At 42.9% G+C, this 23,943-nt stretch overlaps 2 protein-coding genes across 5 annotated transcripts in view; one reads left to right on the top strand and one right to left on the bottom strand.

Annotated features, from left to right (window-relative positions):
- The window catches only part of emp1b (epithelial membrane protein 1b), a 7,749-nt gene extending 5,335 nt beyond the window's left edge, over positions 1 to 2,414 (top strand). The window contains exons 4-5 of the mRNA XM_035524872.2: positions 531 to 671; positions 1,184 to 2,414. Of these exons, the coding sequence (XP_035380765.1) occupies positions 531 to 671; positions 1,184 to 1,341 (299 nt within the window). The 3' untranslated portion in view covers positions 1,342 to 2,414. The remainder of the gene's footprint in view (positions 1 to 530; positions 672 to 1,183) is intronic.
- Positions 2,415 to 6,991: 4,577 nt separating this feature from the next.
- Positions 6,992 to 23,445, bottom strand: tcf20 (transcription factor 20). Of its 4 annotated transcripts, XM_081716777.1 has the most exons (7): positions 23,323 to 23,438; positions 22,920 to 23,125; positions 12,649 to 20,702; positions 12,308 to 12,401; positions 12,167 to 12,216; positions 10,620 to 10,702; positions 6,992 to 8,321 (listed from the first exon to the last, which is right to left on the bottom strand). In XM_081716777.1, the coding sequence occupies exons 3-6, from the start codon at positions 19,702 to 19,704 to the stop codon at positions 10,637 to 10,639; spliced, it is 7,266 nt and encodes a 2,421-aa protein (XP_081572903.1). In that variant the 5' UTR covers positions 19,705 to 20,702; positions 22,920 to 23,125; positions 23,323 to 23,438; the 3' UTR covers positions 6,992 to 8,321; positions 10,620 to 10,636. The 4 variants fall into 4 exon arrangements, with proteins under 4 accessions (XP_081572903.1, XP_081572905.1, XP_026884791.2 ...); XM_081716779.1 differs by lacking the exon at positions 22,920 to 23,125 and having other exon boundaries at positions 23,323 to 23,445; XM_027028990.3 differs by having other exon boundaries at positions 22,920 to 23,444.
- Positions 23,446 to 23,943: the final 498 nt, after the last annotated feature.

Genomic DNA, 23,943 nt, shown 5'->3' with positions numbered 1-23,943 from the left:
GGAGTGAGGAAGCTGTTAGGGTGTGTCTTTGTAAACGGTCAATTTCACACACACACACACACACGCATTGACACACAACACACATGCACACACACACACAGAGGTACTGTCAAAACTAGTCATGTGGATTGTAAACAGATTGGTATGTTACTGAATACCAGTATATGAAGTAAAATATGGAGCTAATTTCTGACTCACAGTCTCCCTCTACAGGGTGTTTTGGTCACCGTTGCACTTTTTAGGGGACACAGCTATACACACTGTTATTACTATTACTACTCGTTATTACTAAATGCTATTACTCTTACTACATGTTATTAATATTACATTATTAATATTACTACACATTATTACTATTCCTACTCGATATTACTAAATGCTATTGCTATTACTACACGTTATTACTATTACTACACATTATTACTATTACACATTAGTGTGGGGTGTGGGTCTTCTCCGGTCTGACTAGATTTTGTGTGTTTGTGTGTGTGTGTGTGTGTGTGTGTGTGTGTGTGTGTGTGTGCGCGCAGGGTACCTGCAGGCGGTACAGGCGAGCTCTATCTTGGCGTGTGTTTTCTCTGGTCTCGGTTTGGTTGTGTTCATGGTTCAGCTCTTCACATTGCCCAAAGGAAAACGCTTCACTTTCTCCGGAATCTTCCAACTACTGGCATGTAAGATACCACACACACACTCATACATGCAAATTCACTCAATACTGAGTGAAAAAAAAATCAATACTGGCCTTCATAAGACAGTAGAATACCCAAGACACACAATGCAACCCAAACACACACAATAAAAACAAAAAAATGCATGCATGCACACACACACCATGTGTACACACCCACACACACATGTACACACCCACTTATACACACCCATTCTCACACTCTTAGAGATGATTTTTTTTAATGCCATAGCATAGTTTTGTAACATAGTTCACCCCCACATGCCTCTACCATATCCATCTCTCACCCTCCGCCCTAATCATCTCACCCTTCACCCCAACCGTCTCACCCCTCCACCATAACATCTCACCCCTCCACCCTACCCATCTCTCACCCTTCCACACTAACCACCTCTCACTCCTCCACCCAACATCTCACTCCTCCACGCTAACCATCTCTCACCCCCATCCTAAGATTTCATCCCTCCACGCTAACCACCTCTACCTCTTTTTCAGGTCTCTGTATTATGATTGCTGCCTCCATCTACACTGAAATTTTCCACAGCAATGAAGGGAGCTCATACGGCCCCTGCTTCATCATGGCTTGGATGGCCTTTGTCCTCACCTTCATCTCCTGCCTCATCTACTTCATCCTACGCAAGAAAACAACCTGAGGAGCACACGCAGACACACACACACACACACACACACACACACGCGCACGCATGCATGCACACATTATAATACTCAACACTCTTGTGTACATGCACCAACAAAACCCAATCTCACACATACACACACATTTGTTATTACTATTACTGTCTATACTTATAATTATACATAACTGTATAATTAAGTGTAACTGTACAGCCCTGGTAATCAGTCCACACTTGATCCATCCTGCCTGTCTGCTGCCCCTGTGAGAGCTAGGGTATCAGGATAGAGTCTGTGGGGGTTTGTTGGCCAGTCTTCAGGTCATATTGTTTATAATCAACATATGTAACAGTACAGTGAGATGGGTGGGTAGTGGTGACTGTGTATTATTAACATGTAATGTGTTTTTGTATAAAGGAAATTCTAATAGCACTTGTAGAGTTATAACCCTGAGATTAAACTCAGACAATAGGAGTGAGATCCACTCGGTAGGGAGAAAGATTGCACTGGTGTTGGCTATTCCATGCTGATCTGCACCTACGCACTGAAGCTGTGTCACCATTTCGATTCTGTCTGTGGGGTCACTGTGATTTTTTTCTGAAGTAGGGTCACTATGGTGATTCCATGTGTGCAGGTGGGGATATCAATCCTAACCCCCAGTAATAACTAGAACACTTCTACTAAACGTGGGAGCCACATATCTTTTGTGAGTTTAAAACCACACAATGTAAAGCATCAGAGACTCGGTGTCAGACAGGACCCTTATTACCTGTTTAGGTGGTTCCCCCCCCCCCCATTTGTTTGCTTGTATTTAATGGATCCAAAACACTGCAGTCATAACCAAACCCTATTGAATATGTCTCTTCAGTCCAGCACGAGCATAAGGGACTCCATGAGAGACAGGGCACACATAACGTCCAGACCCATGTCGGCACTTTGCACCTGCAAGGGAGATTTAATTGTGCTTTCTAACATCAGAAAAACACTAGAAAACTTTTACATTTTGACTAAATCTATGAATGAGTTATTTTACAGTGTCTCTTAAATGCTACTGCTAACCCTAACTTGTATTAAAGTTTGGCTGTGGATGAAATAGGGTAGTGTTCGTTCTTATTGATTTACTGAGTAAAAGGGTAGTAATACAAGACTGGGTGAGGAACACAAGACTGTTGCTTTGTTTTCATCAGTTCCCATTTGGAAAACCGCATTTAGACATTACATTACAATACTGACTTGGGACTGGTTAATTTTAACAAGGGTTCATTATGCACCAGATTTTAAATTTAACAGTAATGTTGGCTGAACTAAAACAAAACCCTGAAGAAACAAAGGGGATAACATTATAAACAACTCAGTCACTCATGAGATTATTATAGTGTAACTGATATCACAGTCATGAGACTAATATAGTGTAACTGATAACGTCACAGTCATGAGATTAATATAGTGTAATTGATAACGTCACAGTCATGAGATTAATATAGTGTAACTGATAACATTACACAGTCAGTCATGAGATTAATATAGTGTAACATAACGTCACAGTCATGAGATTAATATAGTGTAACTGATAACATTACACAGTCAGTCATGAGATTAATATAGTGTAACATAACGTCACAGTCATGAGATTAATATAGTGTAATTGATAACGTCACGGTCATGAGATTAATATAGTGTAATTGGTACCATCACACAGTCATGAGATTAATAAAGTGTAACTGATAATGTCACAGTCATAAGATTAATATAGTGTAATTGATAACGTCACAGTCATGAGATGAATATAGTGTAACTGATAACATCACAGTCAGTCATGAGATTAATATAGTGTATCATAACGTCACAGTCATGAGATTAATATAGTGTAATTGATAACGTCACGGTCATGAGATTAATAGTGTAATTGATAACATCAGTCATGAGATTAATATAGTGTAATTGGTACCATCACACAGTCATGAGATTAATAAAGTGTAACTGATAATGTCACAGTCATAAGTTTAATATAGTGTAACTGATAATGTCACAGTCATGAGATTAATATAGTGTAATTGATAACGTCACAGTCATGAGATTAATATAGTGTAATTGATAACGTTACAGTCATGAGATTAATATAGTGTAACTGATAACGTCACAGTCATGAGATTAATATAGTGTAATTGGTACCATCACACAGTCATGAGATTAATAAAGTGTAACTGATAATGTCACAGTCATAAGATTAATATAGTGTAAATGATATAATAAAGTATTGAGATTAATATAGTGTAACTGATAACATCACAGTCAGTCATGAAATTAATATAGTGTAACTGATAACGTCACACAGTGAGTCATGGGTCTAATATAGTGTAACTGATAACATCACACAGTCATGAGATTAATATAGTGTAACTGATAATGTCACAGCCATTTATGACATTAATATAGTGTAACTGATTTCACACTGTCATGAGATTAATATAGTGTAATTGATACCATCACACAGTCATGAAAATATAGTGTAACTGATAACGTCACAGTCATAAGATTAATATAGAGTAACTGATATAATAAAGTATTGAGATTAATATAGTGTAACTGAAAACATCACACAGTCACTCATGAGATTAATATAGTGTAACTGATAAATTCATAGAGTAATGAGATTAATATAGTGTAACTGATAACGTCACAGCCATTCATGAGATTAATATAGTGTAACTGATAACATCACAGTCAGTCATGAGATTAATATAGTGTGCTATAACATCACAGTTAGTCCTGAGATTAATATAGTGTTAGTGATAACATTACAGTACAATGTTATTGTTAAATTCAAGGCTCTTTTGAATTTCATGGTATTACAGTGTGCTTCCCTACCAATCTTCACATCATTGTCATCTACTGCCCTCCAGGTTCCCTACATCACTTCATTGATGAGCTCGACATCCTCCTGAGTCAATTCCCCATTGAAGGAAATCCACACATTCTCCTTGGAGACTTCAACCTTCCATCAGACAAGCTGCATTCCTCCTGCATCCTTATGCTATTGACAGTATTTGATCTCACCCTCAACCCCTCTCTTCTCCGACTCACAAAGTGGGCAATGTTCTGGACCTGATCTTCACCCGCACCACCACAACATCAGACATCGCAGTCACCCCCCTCCACCTCTCGGACCATCACTGTCTATCCTTCTCTCTCTCCCTTCCTTCTCTTTCCATCCAGTCCTCTCCAACATGTTCCTCCTCCTTCTGTCACAATCTGTACTCCATAACTCCCTCTTCCCTTACTTCTACTATTTTGTCCACCCTTCCTCACCCTGACTCTCTATCCTCTCTCGCTTTGGATACAGTTAAAAATACACGGTATAACTTGCAGTGAAATTGCTCTGTCCAAATTGAGGAAAAAAATGGGTGCATAGGGAAATATATCTATCTATCTATCTATCTATCTATCTATCTATCTATCTATCTATCTATATATATACACAAAAATATATTAACAATGTATGTATAATATATGTATAATATGTATATATACACAATGTACAATGTATATATGGATATATGGATATGTGTATGTACACAATGTACAGTTCCAGCTTACAAATTTACAGATTTAGAGTCACATGATGGTGGTGGTCCCCACAGTTAATCAGTTTCCCTGATTCAGGGCCCGAATGGCCTGTGGGAAGTCTCTCTCTACTGGTCTTCAGGGAACGAAAGCGCTTCCCTGACCTCAACAGAGAGAAGAGCCTATTGTTGGGATGGGTGGGGTCCTTCACAATCCTCCTGGCCTTGGTCTGGCACCGCTTGTAATAGATGGTCTGCAGGTCAGGAAATTCCGTATGAGTGATGTGCTCTGCTGAACGCACCACCCTTTGGAGTGCTTGTCTGTCCTGCTTGGTGCTGTTCCCAAACCAGACTGTGATGTTCCCCGTGAGGATGCTCTTGGTAGTGCAGGTGTAGAAGCTCCGCAGTACCTTGGAGGGCAGTCTGAAGTCTCAGGCGTCTGAAGTGGTAAAGACGCTGATGAGCCTTCTTTGCCAGGGAGTTGGTGTGGCGGGACCAGGACAGGTCTTGCGAGATGTGAACTCCAAGGTACCTGAAATTATCTACTCTCTCCACTGTGGTTCCATTGATCCTCACAGGTTAGTAGTGCCGCTCCTGCTTCTTGCTGCAGTCCACAATCAGCTCCTTTGTCTTGTTGATGTTTAGGAGGAGATTATTTTCCTGGCACCAGTTTTCCAGGTGTTTAATCTCCTCCAGGTAGGCCCTCTCATCGTTGTCCGAGATCAGACCCATGACAACGGTGTCGTCAGCAAACTTGACAATGATGGTGGAGCTGGAAGTGGCTGTGCAGTCGTAGGTGTACAGTGAGTAGAGCAGGGGGCTTAGGACACAACCCTGAGGAGCTCCAGTGCTGAGGGTGAGGGTGGATGAGACAGTTGCCCACCCGTACTGATTGTGGTCTGTGTGTTAAGAAATTGGAGATCCAGTTGCACAGGGATGTATGCAGTCCTAGATCCTCCAACTGAGTAGTGAGTAGGGAGGGGATGATAGTGTTAAATGCTGAACTGTAGTTGACAAACAGCATTTTAACATAATTACCCTTCCCTTTGTCCAGGTGGGTCAGTGTGGTGTGGCGCAGATGTGCAATTGCATCATCAGTGGAGTGGTTCTGGTGGTATGCAAACTGCAGTGGGTCCATGGAGGCTGGCAGTGAAGAGGTGATGAACTCTCTGACTAGCTTTTCAAAGCACTTCATCACAACTGATGTGAGGGCAACAGGGCGGTAGTCATTGAGGCCAGAAGGTCGAGGTTTCTTTGGGACAGGGATGGTGGTGGATTGCTTGAAGCTGGATGTTAGGATTAGGGTTCAAGAGATCAGGGTTAAAAAGGTTAGGGTTAGAGAGGTCAAGGTTAAAAAGGTTAGGGATAAGATTGGGTTTAGAGAGGTCAGGGTTAAAAAGGTTAGTGTGTGTTTGTTGCAGTGTGTGATGTGCTCTGTAAACAAGGAATGTGTGTTAATATGCTTCTCTGATCCAGGTGTCCAGGTGATTTACCTCTGCTCCAGTTATGTTAATATGCAGGTACAATTACCTTTTTGTTTTTCAGTGGTGTCACGAATTCACAATGGATTAAACACAATCTGATTTATGCTGACTACATGAATGTTATTGGGTTTGTCTGGCATAACTAAGCAACCCCTTTAGGGGGAGCACTTGAGCTGTACTCACATGTTTGACATAAAGAGGAACGTTACAGCTCTAATGAAGATATTTTGGGCTCTTGTAGCTGCTGGCTCTCACACACCAACACACACACAAGCTCTGCAGTACTGATGTGGGTTAAGTGACCATGACTCACTGTTCAGTACCGATGTGGGTTAAGTGACCGTGACTCACTTGTTGAGTACCGATGTGGGTCAAGTGACCATGACTCACTTGTTCAGTACCGATGTGGGTTAAGTGACCGTGACTCACTTGTTCAGGCCTTTACTTCACTTTAACGGCGAGTCTGTGCTACTTCTTTCCTGTAGGAAAAAGCACATATTGTCCACAAGAGGGAGCACTCACACACAAGCAGAGATGAGAAACGTGTGTGTGTGTGAAGACAGGCAGACAGACACACACACACACCCCTCCACTGAGTCATTGAGAATCACACATTTGGTCTGTTCTCTGTTCAGGGCTTGTATTCATGAAGCATATACATACTGACAGGTTTGTAATGCAATGTGTCTCATGGTCATTCTTTTGTTTTCATTTTTACAGGGATAAAAAAAGATGGTGACACAGGCGGACGTGTGCATTTCTTCTGCCGCTGCGTTTGGATGGACACATGTGGCCCTTAAGGGTGCATGAGGAACAAACCTTTCATATGTCCTGTGTGTATGCACGGTGCTACAACCGCTACATCACCTCCACCTGTAGCTCCCCCGGCATACACAGCCCAGCTACACAGACAAGAGAACCATTTTTTCTCACAGAAATTGTCATGTCTGTCTGATTCTCCTGTGACGTATGAAGATACTCTGCTGTAAAAACCTGGCGATGAAAAATAACACGGGCACATAGGCTACAAAGCCTGTTCTTCTCTCTCTCACACACACACACACACACACACACACACACACACACACACACACACACACACACACACACACACACACACACACACACACACACACACACACACACACACACACACACACACACACACACCTTTGAAGGCAATAAATGTCTGTTCTCCACGGCAACAATGTCTCTGTGGTAACAGGACCCCAACATTCTATATGATGTCACTGAGAAAGCTCCATCCACATGAAGGAATGATGTCATAGCGAATAAACAATCAGTCTCCTTTTACCATCCAATCACATGTATGATATAAAGAGTTCATCCACTCAGACACCTCCACATCCACCGGAGCACAAAATACTGATTAAAAACAACTGTGAGTAAAATAATAACATGAATACCATAATACTACAAAACGGGACAAGAATCGGCCTCTGCTCCTTGCTCAGAAAGAAGACTTGTTCTCATAACTCTCAGATACATCATTTGGGCTAAAATAATGTAATACAATAACATAATGACAATAGAATTTTAAGTCAAAGAATATGAAAGTATGTCCACAATCTGAAAGCTTCTTTTGGGTTCCCATGCGTCTGAGAGTGTTTCTTCCATGTAGCGCTGGTAGGGGTTTTCTTACATGATTTTTCCACAATACAGGTAGATAATTAACAAAAACAATTTGTTTTGTTTTTTTCCTCTGAAATGTAGTCGTTTATCAGTTGTTAGTGTTCTTTAGACAAAGTCTTTAAATTTGCCATTCCCATCAGTTTATCGATTTCAATATTTCCATCCGTAAATATGCTGGGTTCCCCAGGTTCTTCTGCTCTGTCATGTAATGCTGTGGTAATGTTCCCCAAGTTCTTCTGCTCTGTGATGTAATGCTGTGATGATGTTCCCCAGGTTCTTCTGCTCTGTCAGGCCCTCGATCTGCGCAAAAGCGCGCACGCACATGCACACGCACACACACACACACACACACACACACACACACACACACCATAAAAATGACCAGTGTCCCTTTTACACAATGATTTGATTATCATTTGATAAAAATTTCTATTGAATTTTATTCCTAAAACAGGTGCACAATACACAATTAGGATTAAAGATCACTACACAGTTAGCATTAAGATTAAAGATAACTACACAACTAGGATTAGGGTTAAAGATCACTGTCCAATTAGGATTAGAGTTAAAGATCACTGGACAATTAGGATTAGGGTTAAAAATCACTGTACGATTAGGATGAATTTCTGGGCTTGGCAACAAACATCAGCTCAGCGATGAATCCCTACACGCCTGTGATGATGTAATGTTAGTGGTTCAGCTGCGATTTTCCCTCTCTGTGATGTAATGATGTGATGATGTAATGTTAGTGGCTCAGCTGCGATTTTCCCGTTAAGTGGTTTAACTGGGAAGCACCCGCCTGCATTATATGTGAACACAATCGTAATTCTGTTGTCAGAACTTTAACCACAACAATATTTTACACTTATGTCACTAAACTGGTTCATTATTATTAGGTTTTCTTCCTTTTTCTGTGTAAATAAATCAAAATTTGTGAAAATACAATATCTTGTTTCCATTCACAAATAATGCTCATTGTGCACTGCTCACTGGAGCTGAGATCAAATAAATCCCAAATGGTTTGCTGGGTTGGACTCAGCCCATTGTGATAGTATAAACGTCTCCACTATAATAGTGAATACACTCCAGCTATGAACAGAACCAAAAACTATTACTGATTACCATTACAGCACACTACAGAGGCTGAGCAATTATTATATTATTGATTACTATACAGCGCACTACAGAGGCTGTGCTGTTTTTATATTATTGATTACCATACAGCACACTACAGAGGCTGTGCTGTTTTTATATTATTGATTACCATACAGCACACTACAAAGGCTGAGCAGTTTTCATGGAGCCAGTGTTCTTGAATTTATTCATAACACACGAGTCTAAGGCCTAGTCCACTAACTAATTAGAAACAGCATCTCTGTTTTCAAAAGTGTTGCCCATTCATCCACTAAAATAGTACTTTCCACCACAGAAAATGTTTTTTCAAATCCATTCTCTAAAGTGGGCAATTGTAAGAACAGACTTGGTGTAGATAAGGAAAAACTTTGTTTTTAGAAAACAGTGATGTAAGGTTGTCATGTGATCTCTGCAGTAGGCACTTTCATCTCTGGATTAGCAGCTCGACTTTATCTCCATCTCTCTCTTTTCTTACCATTTTCACTACATGTTGCTGCTACATTACACATGACTGCAGCATGTAATCAAAGTCCTGTGGCAGAAATGGCGTATGAGTCATGGGTCAGAGACACTTGCTAACAGAAAACACCAAAATAAAAAAAATCCCAGAGTTAGTGTGTATTAGACCTGAACAATATTGCACCTTAAAAATAATAAACACAAGGTTTATTTGACACTGTCCCTGCTGACTGAAATATGAAGGACTATGGTAGAGGAATGAGTGTAAGAATTACTGCTAAAATGTCACCATGGTTACAAACTGAGGACAGGTAACGTGAGGACAGGTAAGATGAGTGCAAAAATTACTGCTAAAATATCACCATGGTTACAAACTGAGAACAGGTAATGTGAGGACAGGTAAAATGAGATTAAGGTGACATAAGGCTGAGGTAAGGCACCGTTTGACAGGAGCAGCTCAGCTGTGTTAATGCCACAGTAACACCCCGTTGACACACAGCGAGCATCACCTTAAAAACTCAAAGATATCTGAGAAGATTGTATGTGAGCCTGTCGTTCAAAGGATGGTGCTCTCGTGTGGTAGAGGGAGATCTACATCACACTGGCAGTGACTACACAGGAAAATGTCTCTTGTCTGATGACTAGATGAGCCCAAAATCCACTGACAACAACCAAGATCTAGCAGCGGGTAGTCTGGACATAGAAGAACCTCAAATAACCTCAGCATGCTCAGGTTTCACTAACAAGTTCTTCACTACTTCTAGTATTCTTTCCCAGTGGGATGCATTTCCTCTATTTCCTCCATGTGGAAAACAAATGTTTATAAAAACAGAGCACTTCAACCCAAATAAAGTGTCAATGGAAAAATTAAAAACACCTCAAACACAAAACAATGAGTTAAGAACAGCATAGGTTTAGGAACAGCAGAGGTTTAAGAACAGCATAGGTTTAGGAACAGCAGAGGTTTAAGAACAGCATAGGTTTAGGAACAGAGGGTTTACTTACATTTGATCTCGCCATGTTCAGCCCCGTTCTGACTGCTCCTGATATGCAACAGTAGGCTTGGCTGGTCTGCTAGTAAGGGCGAGCTGGAAGAAACACACACACACGCACACAAATACACACACACACACACACACGCACACACACGCACACACACGCACACACACGCACACACACATACACGCACACACACACACAGGAACATGATCACAAACAAATACTCAGAGAGACAGATGCATACACACAAACACAGATATACACAAGCACACATCACAGACACAAACATGCAAACACAGAAACATGCGGACACAGACACAAAGACATACCAACAAACACACACAAAAGCACAAATACAGATGTACAAACATAGATACACAAACAGAAACGCAAGAAATATTTCAGGACTCAGATCTTCTGATGACAGACTATGCTGTATGTCAGTGTAAAGTGATAATGTGTCAAAACCAGACTTCTGTTGTACAGGCAGAGTTTTAAATAAAAAAATACTACAAACCTTAATCCTAACATTAGCCTGCTATGCCTAATCCTAACATTAGCCTGCAAACCCTAATCCTAACACTAGCCTGCTATGCCTAATCCTAACACTAGCTAGCTAATCCTAGCACTAGCCTGCTAATCCTAATCCTAACACTATCTTGTGAACTCTAATCCTAATACTAGCTAGCTAATCCTAATCCTAGCACTATCCTGCTAATCCTAATCCTAGCACTAGCCTGCTAACCTTAGCTAACTTTAACTAATGTGTAAAGTCAAATTTGCCTGCATTAATATGTTTGTGTGCTTTAGTTTATTTGTAAACAGCAAATCATTTCTAATTAGAAATGTTAATCTCATCAGGACAAATTCTTCACAGGAAAATAATGCTCAGAATAATGAGCAGACGAAAGAACTTCCCACCAGTGACGGCTACTTTCGTTTTATGTAGCTCATGACAATGATAATGAAGTGAACACATGCTAAGTAGATTCTGACAATGACAGAAGACAGTGATGGTGTTATCTTAACATCACCAAAGGCTCGTTAATGCAGAGTTCGTGGTGTGTTACTGATAACTAAGTCCATAAATAATTTTAGTTGCTGAGGTTCACTGTGTTAATGGTAACCATGGTAACTAATGCCATAAACAATGTTTGTGAAGGGAACCTCATAAAGGTTCACTTGGAAAGTCTTGGAAAGTTACCATAAAATAAGTCTCCTTTGTTGACTAACACACATATGCTTTTGCTAAACTTTGTCTACAAATACATACACATGCTTCTGCTAAACTAAAAATGTTTTCCATTGTACAGTTTAACCTAAACCAATATAGGAGTACTGAAAAAAAAAGTATATCCAAATAGTACTGTACAGTACTGTACTTACATATAGTACTGAAGTTCATAATGTTAATACCAGTAGTGAAGTTCATAATGTTAATACCAGTACTGGAATTCAAAATGTTAATACCAGTTCTGGAGTTCACTGGTGATCAGCATCTATCATCCTCCTTCTGCACAATAAGATCAAATAGTAAAGTTCTCCTGTCTTACCTTGTGCTTTGGACACCTCAAAGAGAAATTGTCTTCATTCAGATAGCAGTCTTAAGAGAGAAAATATGTCAGTGAGTCCAGTCTTATGTTCAAATGCACAACATTATAGTTAATTAGCTGAGGTCCACATATCCTGCTCACCTGCTTCTCCAGCACACAGGTAATGATAACGCAGGGTGCAGCCTTTACTGTAGCAGCCCAGAGTGGAACCGGCCATTTCACAATGAGAACAATTCTGTCAACAAGCACAACATGATCAAAAACAGGACACAGTCCAGCATTCACATGGCACATTTTAAAAAGGTTAATTTTGACTGGAAACAACTACCTCTGTTCAGTATGTCTCATTATAATCAAAGCTGTACTGCATTGCATTTCCACGTGTACACAGCGTGGGTTTTTCCCCAATAAAATGTTTAAATATCAGTGCTATACATGTGGCACCCAGCACAGGTACTCAAAACAAAACTCATCTAACTCACCATTTCTCTGGCTCCATCTAGTGCCTCCTGCAAGCCATACAGTCTCCCGTTGACCAAGTAAACCCCACTAGTCCAGACGATGCAGCTCTCATGCACCCACAGTTCACTGGGGTCTAAAGGAACCAGCGGGAGCTGCGCCAGCTGAGCCATGGGACCAAGGGAATCCAGGCTGGGGGGTGGGGGCTGGAATGGCAATGATGCTTTACTGTTGATTGGAATAGTGCGTGGCAAATCTTCACTTGATTTGTGTCTCCTTTTAAAACGGGGATGGGAGGTCAATTTTCTATGCTGCGGTCGTTGCTGCAGGTCTTCTGGTTTCTGTTTCTGGGTGATCTCAATCTCCAGGTCAGGGGGCTTTAACATCAATGGTGCAACATCTGGCATCAGATCCCAGTTTTGTGCTGTTGTGGAACTGCTCATTTTGGCACTCAGACATGGCAGGTCTTCACCTGCTGCTGGAGAAGCAGTGCCAACAGTAGTAGCAGGGGATGCAAGGTTTGTGGTTTGACTTACTGTGCAATCACTGTCTGCTGATTTGATGTTTGGAGGATGCGGTAACTGAGTATCTGGGGCAGTTAATTCTGATGAAACAGAAGAGAAATTTGATCCAGAATTAGCTGCACCAGTGTGTGACAAGATCTGTCGAATTTGGGGTTGGTTCTTTGGGAACTTTGCGGCATACTCAGCTGGATAGAAGGGTCCATAGAGATCTCCAAGGTTCTTGTAATTAGCCCATTTCTGACAAAGGCAACATAGAAAATGACCAGTGTGGCCACTCTCAGATATCACAGGGCCTGGGAGGACATATCCAGATGTAGGAAGTAACTTTCCTGACTGCATGGCTGAATCAGACTGTTCAGCAGTCCCCTTTTCCTGTAGCCTCTCAGTTTCTTTCTCTTTTCTGACCATCTGAGAAGCAACAACACTTGAAGGACCATCAACTCCAGAACCACTTACTTTGCCTGCACCTTTTGATTTCTCATCTTCAGAATTGACTATAGTACACACAGCTCCAATCTCAACTATTTTTCTTTCTACGTGTATGTATGGAGAGAAAACCTTTTTTCTTGTGTCTTGTAAACTTCCACTCAGGCCTGCATTTCCTCCACTGCCAGTTTGTGGATCCAGGTCTTCTTTAGAATCTAGTCCTCTCCTCCTCCTCCACTGCCTGCCTCTTGAACCAGCCCCTTCATTCCCCTCTTTCCCCTTCCTCTGTTTGTGCTTTATCGGCTTCATGTCTACCTCTGGCTGGTTGTCCTCACTCTCCACATCCACCTTTGCTGGCTGGGTCATGACAGCAAGATCCAGAGACGGGCAGGGTTTCTGTTCAGGTAGTACTGAAGCAGTGACTGCTTCCTCTGTGGTGCTGGAGGTTGGTGTGGTCGGCAGAGCAGTAGCAGTAACAGGACCAGCAGCAGGAGGAGGGGGAGGAGGGGTGTGAGGGGCTACAGGAGTGCTGGACATGGCAGTCTGGACTTGGACTTGTACACGTTTTTGCTTATTCACACTTCCTACCGGCCGCCCCTTTTTTTTGCCGGATGGGAAATAACCTTTGGGAACAATGTTCTCTGGTGGTTTGGATTCTCCCATTCTGGAAGAGGTTAACTGATGCTGTGGAGCCCTGGAGAGGAGGTGGTGTCCTGGGCTTTGGCTATGGGGTGGGGTTGCTCCATAGAAATCCCCTCCAGCATAATCATCAAAACCTATGCCAGTCTCTTGAAGTTTCTGCCTTAGCAGGTTAGCAGCAGACTGCTCCCCTCTCCTTGTCTCCAACTGTTGGTAAGTATTTGTAAACTGCTGTATGTCAGATAACACAGATGAGGACGGAGGAGGAGAGCCTTGCACAGGTCGAGGTAAAGGAGGTGGTGGGGGCAGGGGTCCCAATAGTGTAAAGTCATCCTTATCAGCTTCACTGGTCCCAGGCCCAGAAGATACAGCAGTGCCCAACCCAAAGTCGAAGTCTGTTGGCAAGTTTCTAAGGGTACTATTGGAGGATCCTGTCATGCTCTGTTTGAGAACTTGAGAATCACAAGAATATGCATCTTCTGCTCTGTAGGGCAAAAGATCATCTAAAGAGTGAGCTTCATCAAGGTAAGGCAAACACCCTCCTTCTCTGTGAGGTGTACTAGAGAAAGTCGCTCCAATCTCTGGGTCAGGTATGTCAGAGCTGTAATGTGATAGATCTGGGTAATCAGCATCTACATGACTGTTATTGTAACTGGATTTCTTATTTGGGGTAATTTTTTGTACTATTGCTTCCAGTTTTAAGCCCCGTCCCCTCCTTGGAGGCAGAATCTTAGTTTTCCCTTGTGGAGGTGAATTAGTGCTTGGTGTTGGATATAGTGTGCTAGGGGAAGACAGTTTGAGACAAGGGTCTACATTCGCTGAATCACTTTCATTTAGATGTCTAGATTCAGAATGGGATAATGGAGAGTGATAGCATGGCCCACCTCTGTGACTGGAAAAATCCTGATGCAGCCTCTTGGCAGGAATTGGAGAAATAAAAGAACGAACTCTCCTTCTCATCATTAATGGGTTAGTTTCTGCTGACCCTCCAGGTTTAGTTGAGCGGGTCCCTTGGTGAATACCTGGGACTGTATTACCACTATTGGGACCACCTGAACCAACAGCAATGGCAGCTGCAGCAGGGTGGAATGCTTTGGCTGATTCTTCTGTAATCTCTCGAGAAATATCTGCCTCCAGTGGTTTGGAACCACTGAATGGTACTGGTTGTGAGCCAACAGACTCATGAGGAACTGTAGATCGCAGGTGTTGGTTTCCAGCTCTTTCTCTATCATAGGATTCCCACACTTTCATATCATAATGAGAACCAGGATAAGAGTGCTGTCTTGGCAAGTGATGCTGATTGGGTGAAACATCAGAAGGAGACTGAATTTTACATTTGTGGTCAGAGTTCTGGGCAGAGTTATAATGGATGGTAATATCTTTAGGTCTATTAGTGTTAGCAGACCAATCAAATCTGTCATCCATGGTGTGAGGGTGCTGAAGAGAGAGAGGGTGTGGGTATGTTTGTAACTTGTTAGCTGGTGGAGGGACATGACTCTGAGATGTTAATGTATGGAATGGATTATGTGAAGGTGGATGAGTGTTCAATTTGGATTCTTCTACTGTATCACTAAGCCCATACGCAACAAAACCAGTATCTGCTTGGGAATAAAGTTTGCATCTGGGCGGTGAGGACAAGGGATTGGCAGAGAGATGGTGCTGAGAGTGGTATAAAGCATTGCTTGGTGTGTCATTGTTCCCTTTGCTACTATTGTGTCTATTCAACTCAGAATTTAAATCCATCGCGGCATTCAGGGACTTACTAGGTTCCTCCTTGGCTAGCAAGGAACTCTGTCCATCTGTAGTGTGTTTTCCTTGATCAGTAGGATTAACCTTTGAAGCGTCACCTGCTTCTTGTTCTCTTTTATTGTTCAAATCCTCCTTATTACATTTTTGCTCATTCGGTTCAGAGGACAAAAGAGACTGCTGAATAACTGAGGCTCCTGTAGTCCCACACTGACTCCTCTCTTGCTCTGGTGTATTTCGTCGAGATGGAGACACATCACAGATTACTGAGCGCCTTCCTGAGGAAGAGGAGTTCTGAGTATGACTTATGGATTCTGCATTACCAGTTAATGAGTCTGCTTCCTGTAAAAGCAACTGCTGGATGGCAGAAGGTGGGGATGTTAGACTTGGAGCTTTCCTCTGAGGTAAGGAATAGTCTGCCAAATTAATGTGCTTAGGGGGAGTACCTGTAGAGGTATCTGAGCATTGCTGCATATGGGGGGCATTGCTGGGGGACATTGTTGCACCCTTCTCTAGTGATATTCCATGATCCCCCTTTGGCTTTTGTGCTTCAGAATCCCAAGGAGGATGAAGGAGGCCCAGTCCCATCTCATGATCTGCTTCCTGATGCTGATTTTGAGTGTGAGGCTTTCCCAAGGCCATCTGAGGATGAACACTAGCACCTCCCATGACAGACTGGCTCAGCCCATGAGTCCTTATGCTTTCAATCATGCGAAAGGGAAGTCTGGTATGATAATGTGGCTGGGACATATTCTGTGGCTGGTGGTGAGTAGATGCTTGTTCAGGACGTCCATAGCGTCGATCTAAATGATAACCTTGGAGAACCTCTTGCAAAAGACTGGGATATGGTTGTTGCAACTGAGAATTACTCTCCTGGCCTCTTGATCCAACTACTATACCACTTCGACCACCCACTGCCAGGACGCCAGCATCCTTTCTAGGCACTGAACCAAAGTTAGACTGTGAGTGATGGTAATCTTGGTATCTGTTTGGACCCACTGCACCCAATGCTCCAGCCCTTCCCTTGTTCTTTCCACCCATGCAGACATTGTATGGAATCTCAGAACTGCTATATTTATAAGGACCAAGGTGACAATGATTTGAGGACATGCTCTGCCCAAACTCAATTTTAGGGGACACATCATAGTGTGCAGTGTATGTTTCCACACTAATGTCCCCATCTCCATTGTGACTCCCAGAATCCCGAAACATGTTAATGGAGCGTTTCTCATCAGAATAGCTGAGTTTGCTAAGATGATAAGAAGCAGCACAGTGTGGAGATGTGGCCTCTGTTTGTTTAGTTGCCTCAGGATTTTGTTCAGAACGTGCCGAAACAATGACTCCGATAACTCCGATGTTAGACTGTTCTGGAGTGCTTATGGTCTTACTAGAAATGTGTTGTGTGTAGCTTTTCTTATCATCTTTATCATTGTCATTTTGTTTACTTGGGCTTGAATGTTCCACCTTTACCCTGACTATGTTCTGTATATTTTTTCCTTTATCTGGTTCTTGACTGGATGTTTCTTCAGATTCAACTGCGTTTCTTTCATCCTTAATACCTGGGGAATTTTTGTTCCTCAGTCCACTCCTATCATCACTGTGACTAAGATCAGGTTCGGCTGTACAGTTTGATTGTGTTCTGTGTGTAGGAGAGGAGCTGGAGGTCAACGGGGCAGAAGAAGCAGGAGGACAAGCAGGTGCATCTGGGCTGGGTGAAAAAGGGACAACTGAGGGTGGAGAAGATGATGATGGAATTTGGGTTTCTGAAGTCTTAGAAAAAGACTTTGAAACCTGATTAAATGACTGTTTACCAGATACTTCAATGACTCTACCATCCACTTGTACATGCAGCCCAGGACGAATTTGTCCTGTATGGGTTTGGCTGTGAGTTGCAGGATAGTAGCTGGCTGGCTTAGCTTCAGTCCCAGTTCCACCTATCTGTCTAACTTTCTCAAGTTCTGACTGGTCTGTGTGATCTTTCCTGGCCTCCTCTGGCTTAGATCCTAAAATATCTCCACTTTCTTCATTTGCTGAGGTATGACCAGCCAAGCTAGCCATTCGAGGTTTTTGGTGGTTGGCAGCCGACTGCTGTGAGTGAGGCTGATGGGCACCATCTCTGCTTTTCTTCTGAGAGAGCACAGTGTCTGTTAGCTGCATATGTTGGACTGTATTGGGTAAATTAGCCACTTGCGATGTTAGCGCATTGAGGCTATTAAGACCAGGATCCTGTGAGAGCTTGTCCTGTGGGTACAAGGATGAAGCGCCTTCTTCACGTTGTGCACCCCGACTACCCACTCCCATTCGGTTTGGATTTAGGGCATTTGCATTGAGACCAGTAGGTTTACTACCTGCACTGCTACCACAACTACTGATGCTGCTATTGGAGCTGGGGGTTGGGCTAAGCTGAGGCATGGTGTGTGGGGGCCTGCCATGACTGAGGCAACTACGGGGGTGTAAGAGTGACGTCTGTGAAGGTGGCTGTGCAGAGGGGCAGTTGGGAGGGGCAGTGTTACCCAGACCCTCTGAAACCCCCATCAGTGGAGATGAAGAAGAGCTGCAGCTAGGAGAATGGACAACAGATGGAGCAGGTGAAGGGTTAGATATTGGGCTGAAGTTTTGATTCACATGTGTCTGCTGGTTTTGGGAATGCATCGGAGATTTGGATATGTCTTGAGTCGAATGGTGAGGTGTAGCAGGGCTGGAGGAGACAGAGGACTGAGGATTTTTAGGGTGTGCATGGCCAGGAGGTGCATGCTGCATCTTCAAGGAGGCCTCAAACCCATCAAACCCATCATACCCTGCTGTACGACGAACAGCATGCTTGTGAACAGGATGGGACTGAGGGGAATAAGGAGGATGCGTAGAGGATGGGTAGTTCTGTGTCACATTTTCTTGATGTCCAGAGTTGTTTGAAGTGGCAGGACCAGGAGCAGAATTTGGATTAGACTGAGTGGGTGAGTTATTGATTTTGGAATCCACGCTGCCACTGCTGCTGGTCTCATATCGTTGTGGTGGAGAGTTGTACATTCCAGCTGATGCTGTGGGTGCATTAAGAGAAGGGTAGTGGCCAAACTGAGAAGGTATTCTGTGACCAGAGAGAGAATAGGTCCGATGACCTTGATGCAGCCCCTGATGCGAGGGGTATTTCTGACTGGGTTGATGCTGATGCATGTCAGCACCTGAAGCTGGGGTCATGGGGGCATTCTGTGCCACATTAAACTGATGCGAAGGAGAAAATGAACCAGCACCACTATTACCAGAAGAAGCACTGGCACTGTAGTCCATGGGATATGGGGACATCAGGCCAGAGGTGGACCCTGAACCAGACACATGTCTGTACTGGTGAGGTATGTGCCCATCCATATTTGGGTATCCAAATCCTGCTCCATAAGCCCCTCCTCCTCTTCTGTTCCTATCTCTGCCACCCACAGAAAAATAATAATCCATACTTTCCTTTCGGTAAGAGGTGCTACTGCTTCCACTATGGGGTATCTCACCAGCCCCTCGTCTGGACCCATAGCTGTGTACGTGAGGAACCTGTGCTGGGTGCTGCGCCCGCATGTGTAGGTGTTGTCCGTGACTCTGGAGGAGGGACTGGGCTTGATGCAGGGTAGGATAGTCTTCTGTGGTCCTGGGGGAGATCTGAGGCTCAGACAAGTGCGGTGGGTAGTGGGAACCCAACATGTTTCCACCCCTGCTAGGAAACCCCGGCGGAGGAGCTGGACTGTTGGGAAAGTTCTGCATTTTTGTGGTATTAGTGTTTTGGGAAAGAGGTTGTTTGAGAGCAAGACCTTTTCTATCAAAACAAGGAATTCCAAAAGGAATGCCTTGTATTTATATAAATGTTGAATGCCAGAGAATTCACTTACATATAATCTGTGATTCTGTCATGAGAAAAGTCCCATGTTGCTGAATAGCTGCTGTAGCTGATGGATGAAATAATTATCAATGCAATGGCAGATGAAGCGGTAAAAAGTTGGTATAGCAAAAGAAAAAACTCAAACTCTGAACTCCGCCACAAGTAACTGTAACAATCGGATGTTTGGGTGAAAAAATTAGCAGCTGTCACATCCATTCAGATAAGCAGGTGTCAATTCCACTGTATGGTCATAGCAGGCTGGCACTAGATTTGGAATGAAATGGAGTTCCACTGAATAACCAAGAAATAGACTAAGTGATGAAAAACAAAACAAACAAACCCACAATCGCAGCCTAATCTTTCCTCATTGAGCTGAAGAAGTCAGTTATGAATTACTGCAACCATTCTCACCTCAGTGTAACTTCAGTTGTAGTTCATGTAACAAAGTGCTAATTACTAGTTTGTAAGCAAGCACATAGTAGCCATGCACTGAAATTATTACAGTTCACTGGCACATCTTAAAAGCCCTGGATCCCCTACACGACATCACGTGACTCCACTGACATTATTAAGCGTTCTTGTTTTTTCAGATTAACACTTCAAGATTGCACTTCAGTTCCACTGTTCATCTTCCTTATTTCATGCTAACAAAAAACCAACTTTGGTCCCAAGTTTTCTTCTTTCCACAGATATTAGACATTTTCTCTTCAAATGTGTTGTGCATCAGAGTTTGTTCATTGTATAACCCAGTGCAGTCCCTTTCATCCCACTGACGAGGGTTCAGCCAGGCCGCATGGTCCAAACACCAGGCTTAACACACTGAACATTTTGTCCTCATTCTGCTTTATCCCCACATATTTATGTTTTCTTTAAGCAGCAGTAACTGAAAAGAAAACAGAAATAACAAATTAGCTTGTTGTTACAACTGTAATTAAAATTATACTGAATTAATATTGGTTAGTGTGTCGTTCGAGGTTTGTAATAACCCCTCGCTAAGTTAGTGTGAATGTTCATTCACAAACATATTCTGTCTTTGCTTAAATGTGTGTGTGCAATTTTGTTTCAATTGCTATAAATTCCAGAAAATCTTATCTTCTATTTGTCCTCCATTTTTAGAACTTAATCATTTAAATCTGAAAGTATATGAAATGTTTTGCAAGAGAGCAAAATGTTAAAAGTGGATCAGCTTCAGAGTGACAAAAGAAGGGTTGGAGAGAGTGTAGTGGTGTGCAGTGGTGTGCAGTATGCAGTGGTGTGCAATAATATGGATTAGTGTGGGCAGTAGTGTGTATTAGTATGCAGTGGTGTGAAGTAGTGTGTATTAGAGTGCAGTGGTGTGCAGTAGTGTGCATTAATATGGATTAGTGTGGGCAGTAGTGTGGATTAGGTTGGACAGTATTGTGCAGTAGTATGGATTAGAGTGGGCAGTAGTGTGCGGTATTGTGCATTAGTATGGATTAGTGTGGGCAGTAGTGTGAATTTGTGTGGATTAGTTTGGGCAGTAGTGTGCAGCAGTGTGCGGGAGCGTGGGCAATAGTGTGCATTAGTATGGATTAGTGTGGACAGTAGTGTGCACTAGCATGCAGTAGTGTGTGGTAGTGTGGATTATTGTGGGTTAGTTTGGGCAGTAGTGTGCATTAGAGTGCTTTAATGTGCAGTAGTGTGCATTAATGTTACTATGGTCTGAGACAGGTTTCAAGAACACCTGACGAAAATCCTGAAATCCCACCACTGAGTGTTACATAGTAAATGTCAGAGCCAGTGGCAGCTATAATGTGTGTGTGTGTGTGAATGGGTTTTTAATTAGAGCAGGTTCTAATGAGCAGCTCTGCCACTTTAATGGGGTCATTAGTCATGAACCAGCCCTCTGACACGTGTCTATTGTCTCTTCTACAGTGTAGATTACTTTATGGCCAGTGGCTTCAGCTACAGTGGGTCTGCTGTAGAATGACAATGGCTTTGTAAGTCCTTAGGCTTTTCCCTGAAAACCTGACTTCACTAGCCCAAAGACACAAGACAAACGCTGCTTTCCGCATACCATAGTATTTCAATTAACCAACAGGGCTACCTCGTGCCAGACAACAGCAACATAGCAACCAAATCACTTACTGTTACATTTGAACATCATATCGCATCTGCTGACCATGCATTTCACTGCCTTTATTTTCTATATTAAGACTGTTTAGGTGACAGATTCGATGGTGCTCAGAGCATCAGTCCGGGGTCACTCGTGGGGTATACGACAGCAGAGGATGTGGTAAACACGCACACATCCGCATCCAAGCATTTCCACAATCATTCAATTTTAAGATAATAACAACTATAACTTGTCACTTCATAGTTTACCATCTACGTGGTCTTCCATGAATATTTCATGAGTTGACACAGCCAGAACCACCTTATGACGAGGAAGTTTCACATTTCGGAGACTGAGTGGATGTTCTGCCAAATGAACTTTACTAATGCTAGTTATCCTACTTAATCATTATATAGTTGGGTAGTTATATATTATTAATCAAATGTGGGAGACTACCAATCGAGCTTTCGTGTCTGAACCACTGGACGCAAGCAAGTGAAAACTGAAACAATTGTCATTCCTGTGTGCCATTAGCGGTGTGTTTGCTCTTGCTACAGGCTTTCCTTTCCAAATCCTGCCCCTCTGATTTGTGGGCAGCTAGCTGAAGCTAATGAGCTGTTAGCATCGCCGTGCTTATTGTGCAGACGCTGTTCCGGCTACGAATACAATGTCCCCAGTCTGCTACCAACTACAACGCATCTAAGCCTCATCTTTTCTGCGGTATTTTTTCCCTTTGCTACACACACAACAATCACTCAAATTTCTAAAATCGTCTGGCAAATCGTAGAATCGCAGTCCTAATTAGGAATCGCTGAGCTGGCGAGCGACATTGTTATAGCTGGGAGAGATGATGAAAATACAGCCAACTGATGCAGCTAGGCTAGTCCCAATTATGTGCATTAGCTGTGCCAACGGTGCAAGATGAGGTACACCGCAGAAAGGTAACGATTCTGAGCCAACCATGTTTTCAGCAAATCTCGCAACCACGGAGTAGAGGAGTGAGAGTGGCACTGTCGCGCATACCTGCGGGCGCTGCAGGCCCGAGCGCTGAAGGGTTTTGTGTGGGTCCGCTGCCACAACCCCGGGCTCGAGTCGAGACCTCCGCCGCGTCTCCCTCTCCGGCCCCGATACCAGCACACCGAGCCAAAGACGGCGAAATCGGGGGGCCCGTCACAATCTCACAAATACCGGGCCTTTCCTCCAAAAATCCCCTTCTTTTGTTCTCACCTCTAAAAATAACAAGAACACAAGTGGGGTGTCCAGGTCCCGTATCCAGCGAGGTCCATGCACCCCGCCCCCTGCCTGCTCCCTCTCTCACACACCGTTTAGGTGAATCCACCTCGATCTGGTTAAAATTACACGCATTGCTTAAATAGCCAACGTACCCAGTCGAAACGCTTCGGACTTTGCATCACAAATAACAAACCTGTCTCTGGAAACTGTGTACAGGGCTGCTAACGGACACAGCGTGATGTTCGATTTCGTCTTCTGTTAACAGTTTTTTTCCTCTTTTTTGCAAGTGAAAGACCGCCTTGAAAATGCACATACACTCATATTCCCTTACCCCCTCCCACTGCCTCCGCCCCCAGCCCCCGTTCTTCATCAATCCCTTTTCGAAAATGTTTTCCTTTTTTTAGAAGACCACACAAAATTATATTTAAAAAGCAGCAAAGACAACACGGAAACATTAGTTATCCTATTGCAGATTCTTTGTGTCATTCCCTTTGTTAGCATGTCACCTGGTGTAGAGGCAGAAGATGAGAGAGAAAGAGAGGGAGAAAGAGATTAGCTCAAAACTCAGATGCTCAGAGATCAGTCAGAATAGAAATAGCAGCATTGTCGGCAGCATGGCAACTTTTTCTGTTGGAGGATCAATAGATATTTAATTGTCATTACGTATGTGTTTGTGTTTGTCATTATGTTTGTGTTCGTTATTATGTATTTATTTGTGTTTGTGTGTTCTGGAATGTCTGGACTGGTTGCATGTTCATCATGCGGAAATACACAGCCTGAACACAGCCACTTTCTTGGGGTGCAGATAATCTGA

This window comes from Electrophorus electricus, chromosome 6 (genome assembly GCF_041902795.1).
Source record: "Electrophorus electricus isolate QZ-2024a chromosome 6, ASM4190279v1, whole genome shotgun sequence".
In the NCBI taxonomy this organism is placed as follows: domain Eukaryota; kingdom Metazoa; phylum Chordata; class Actinopteri; order Gymnotiformes; family Gymnotidae; genus Electrophorus; species Electrophorus electricus.
The sequence above is the reverse complement of the archived record's forward strand: the minus strand, read 5'-3'. Positions and strand labels throughout refer to the sequence as shown.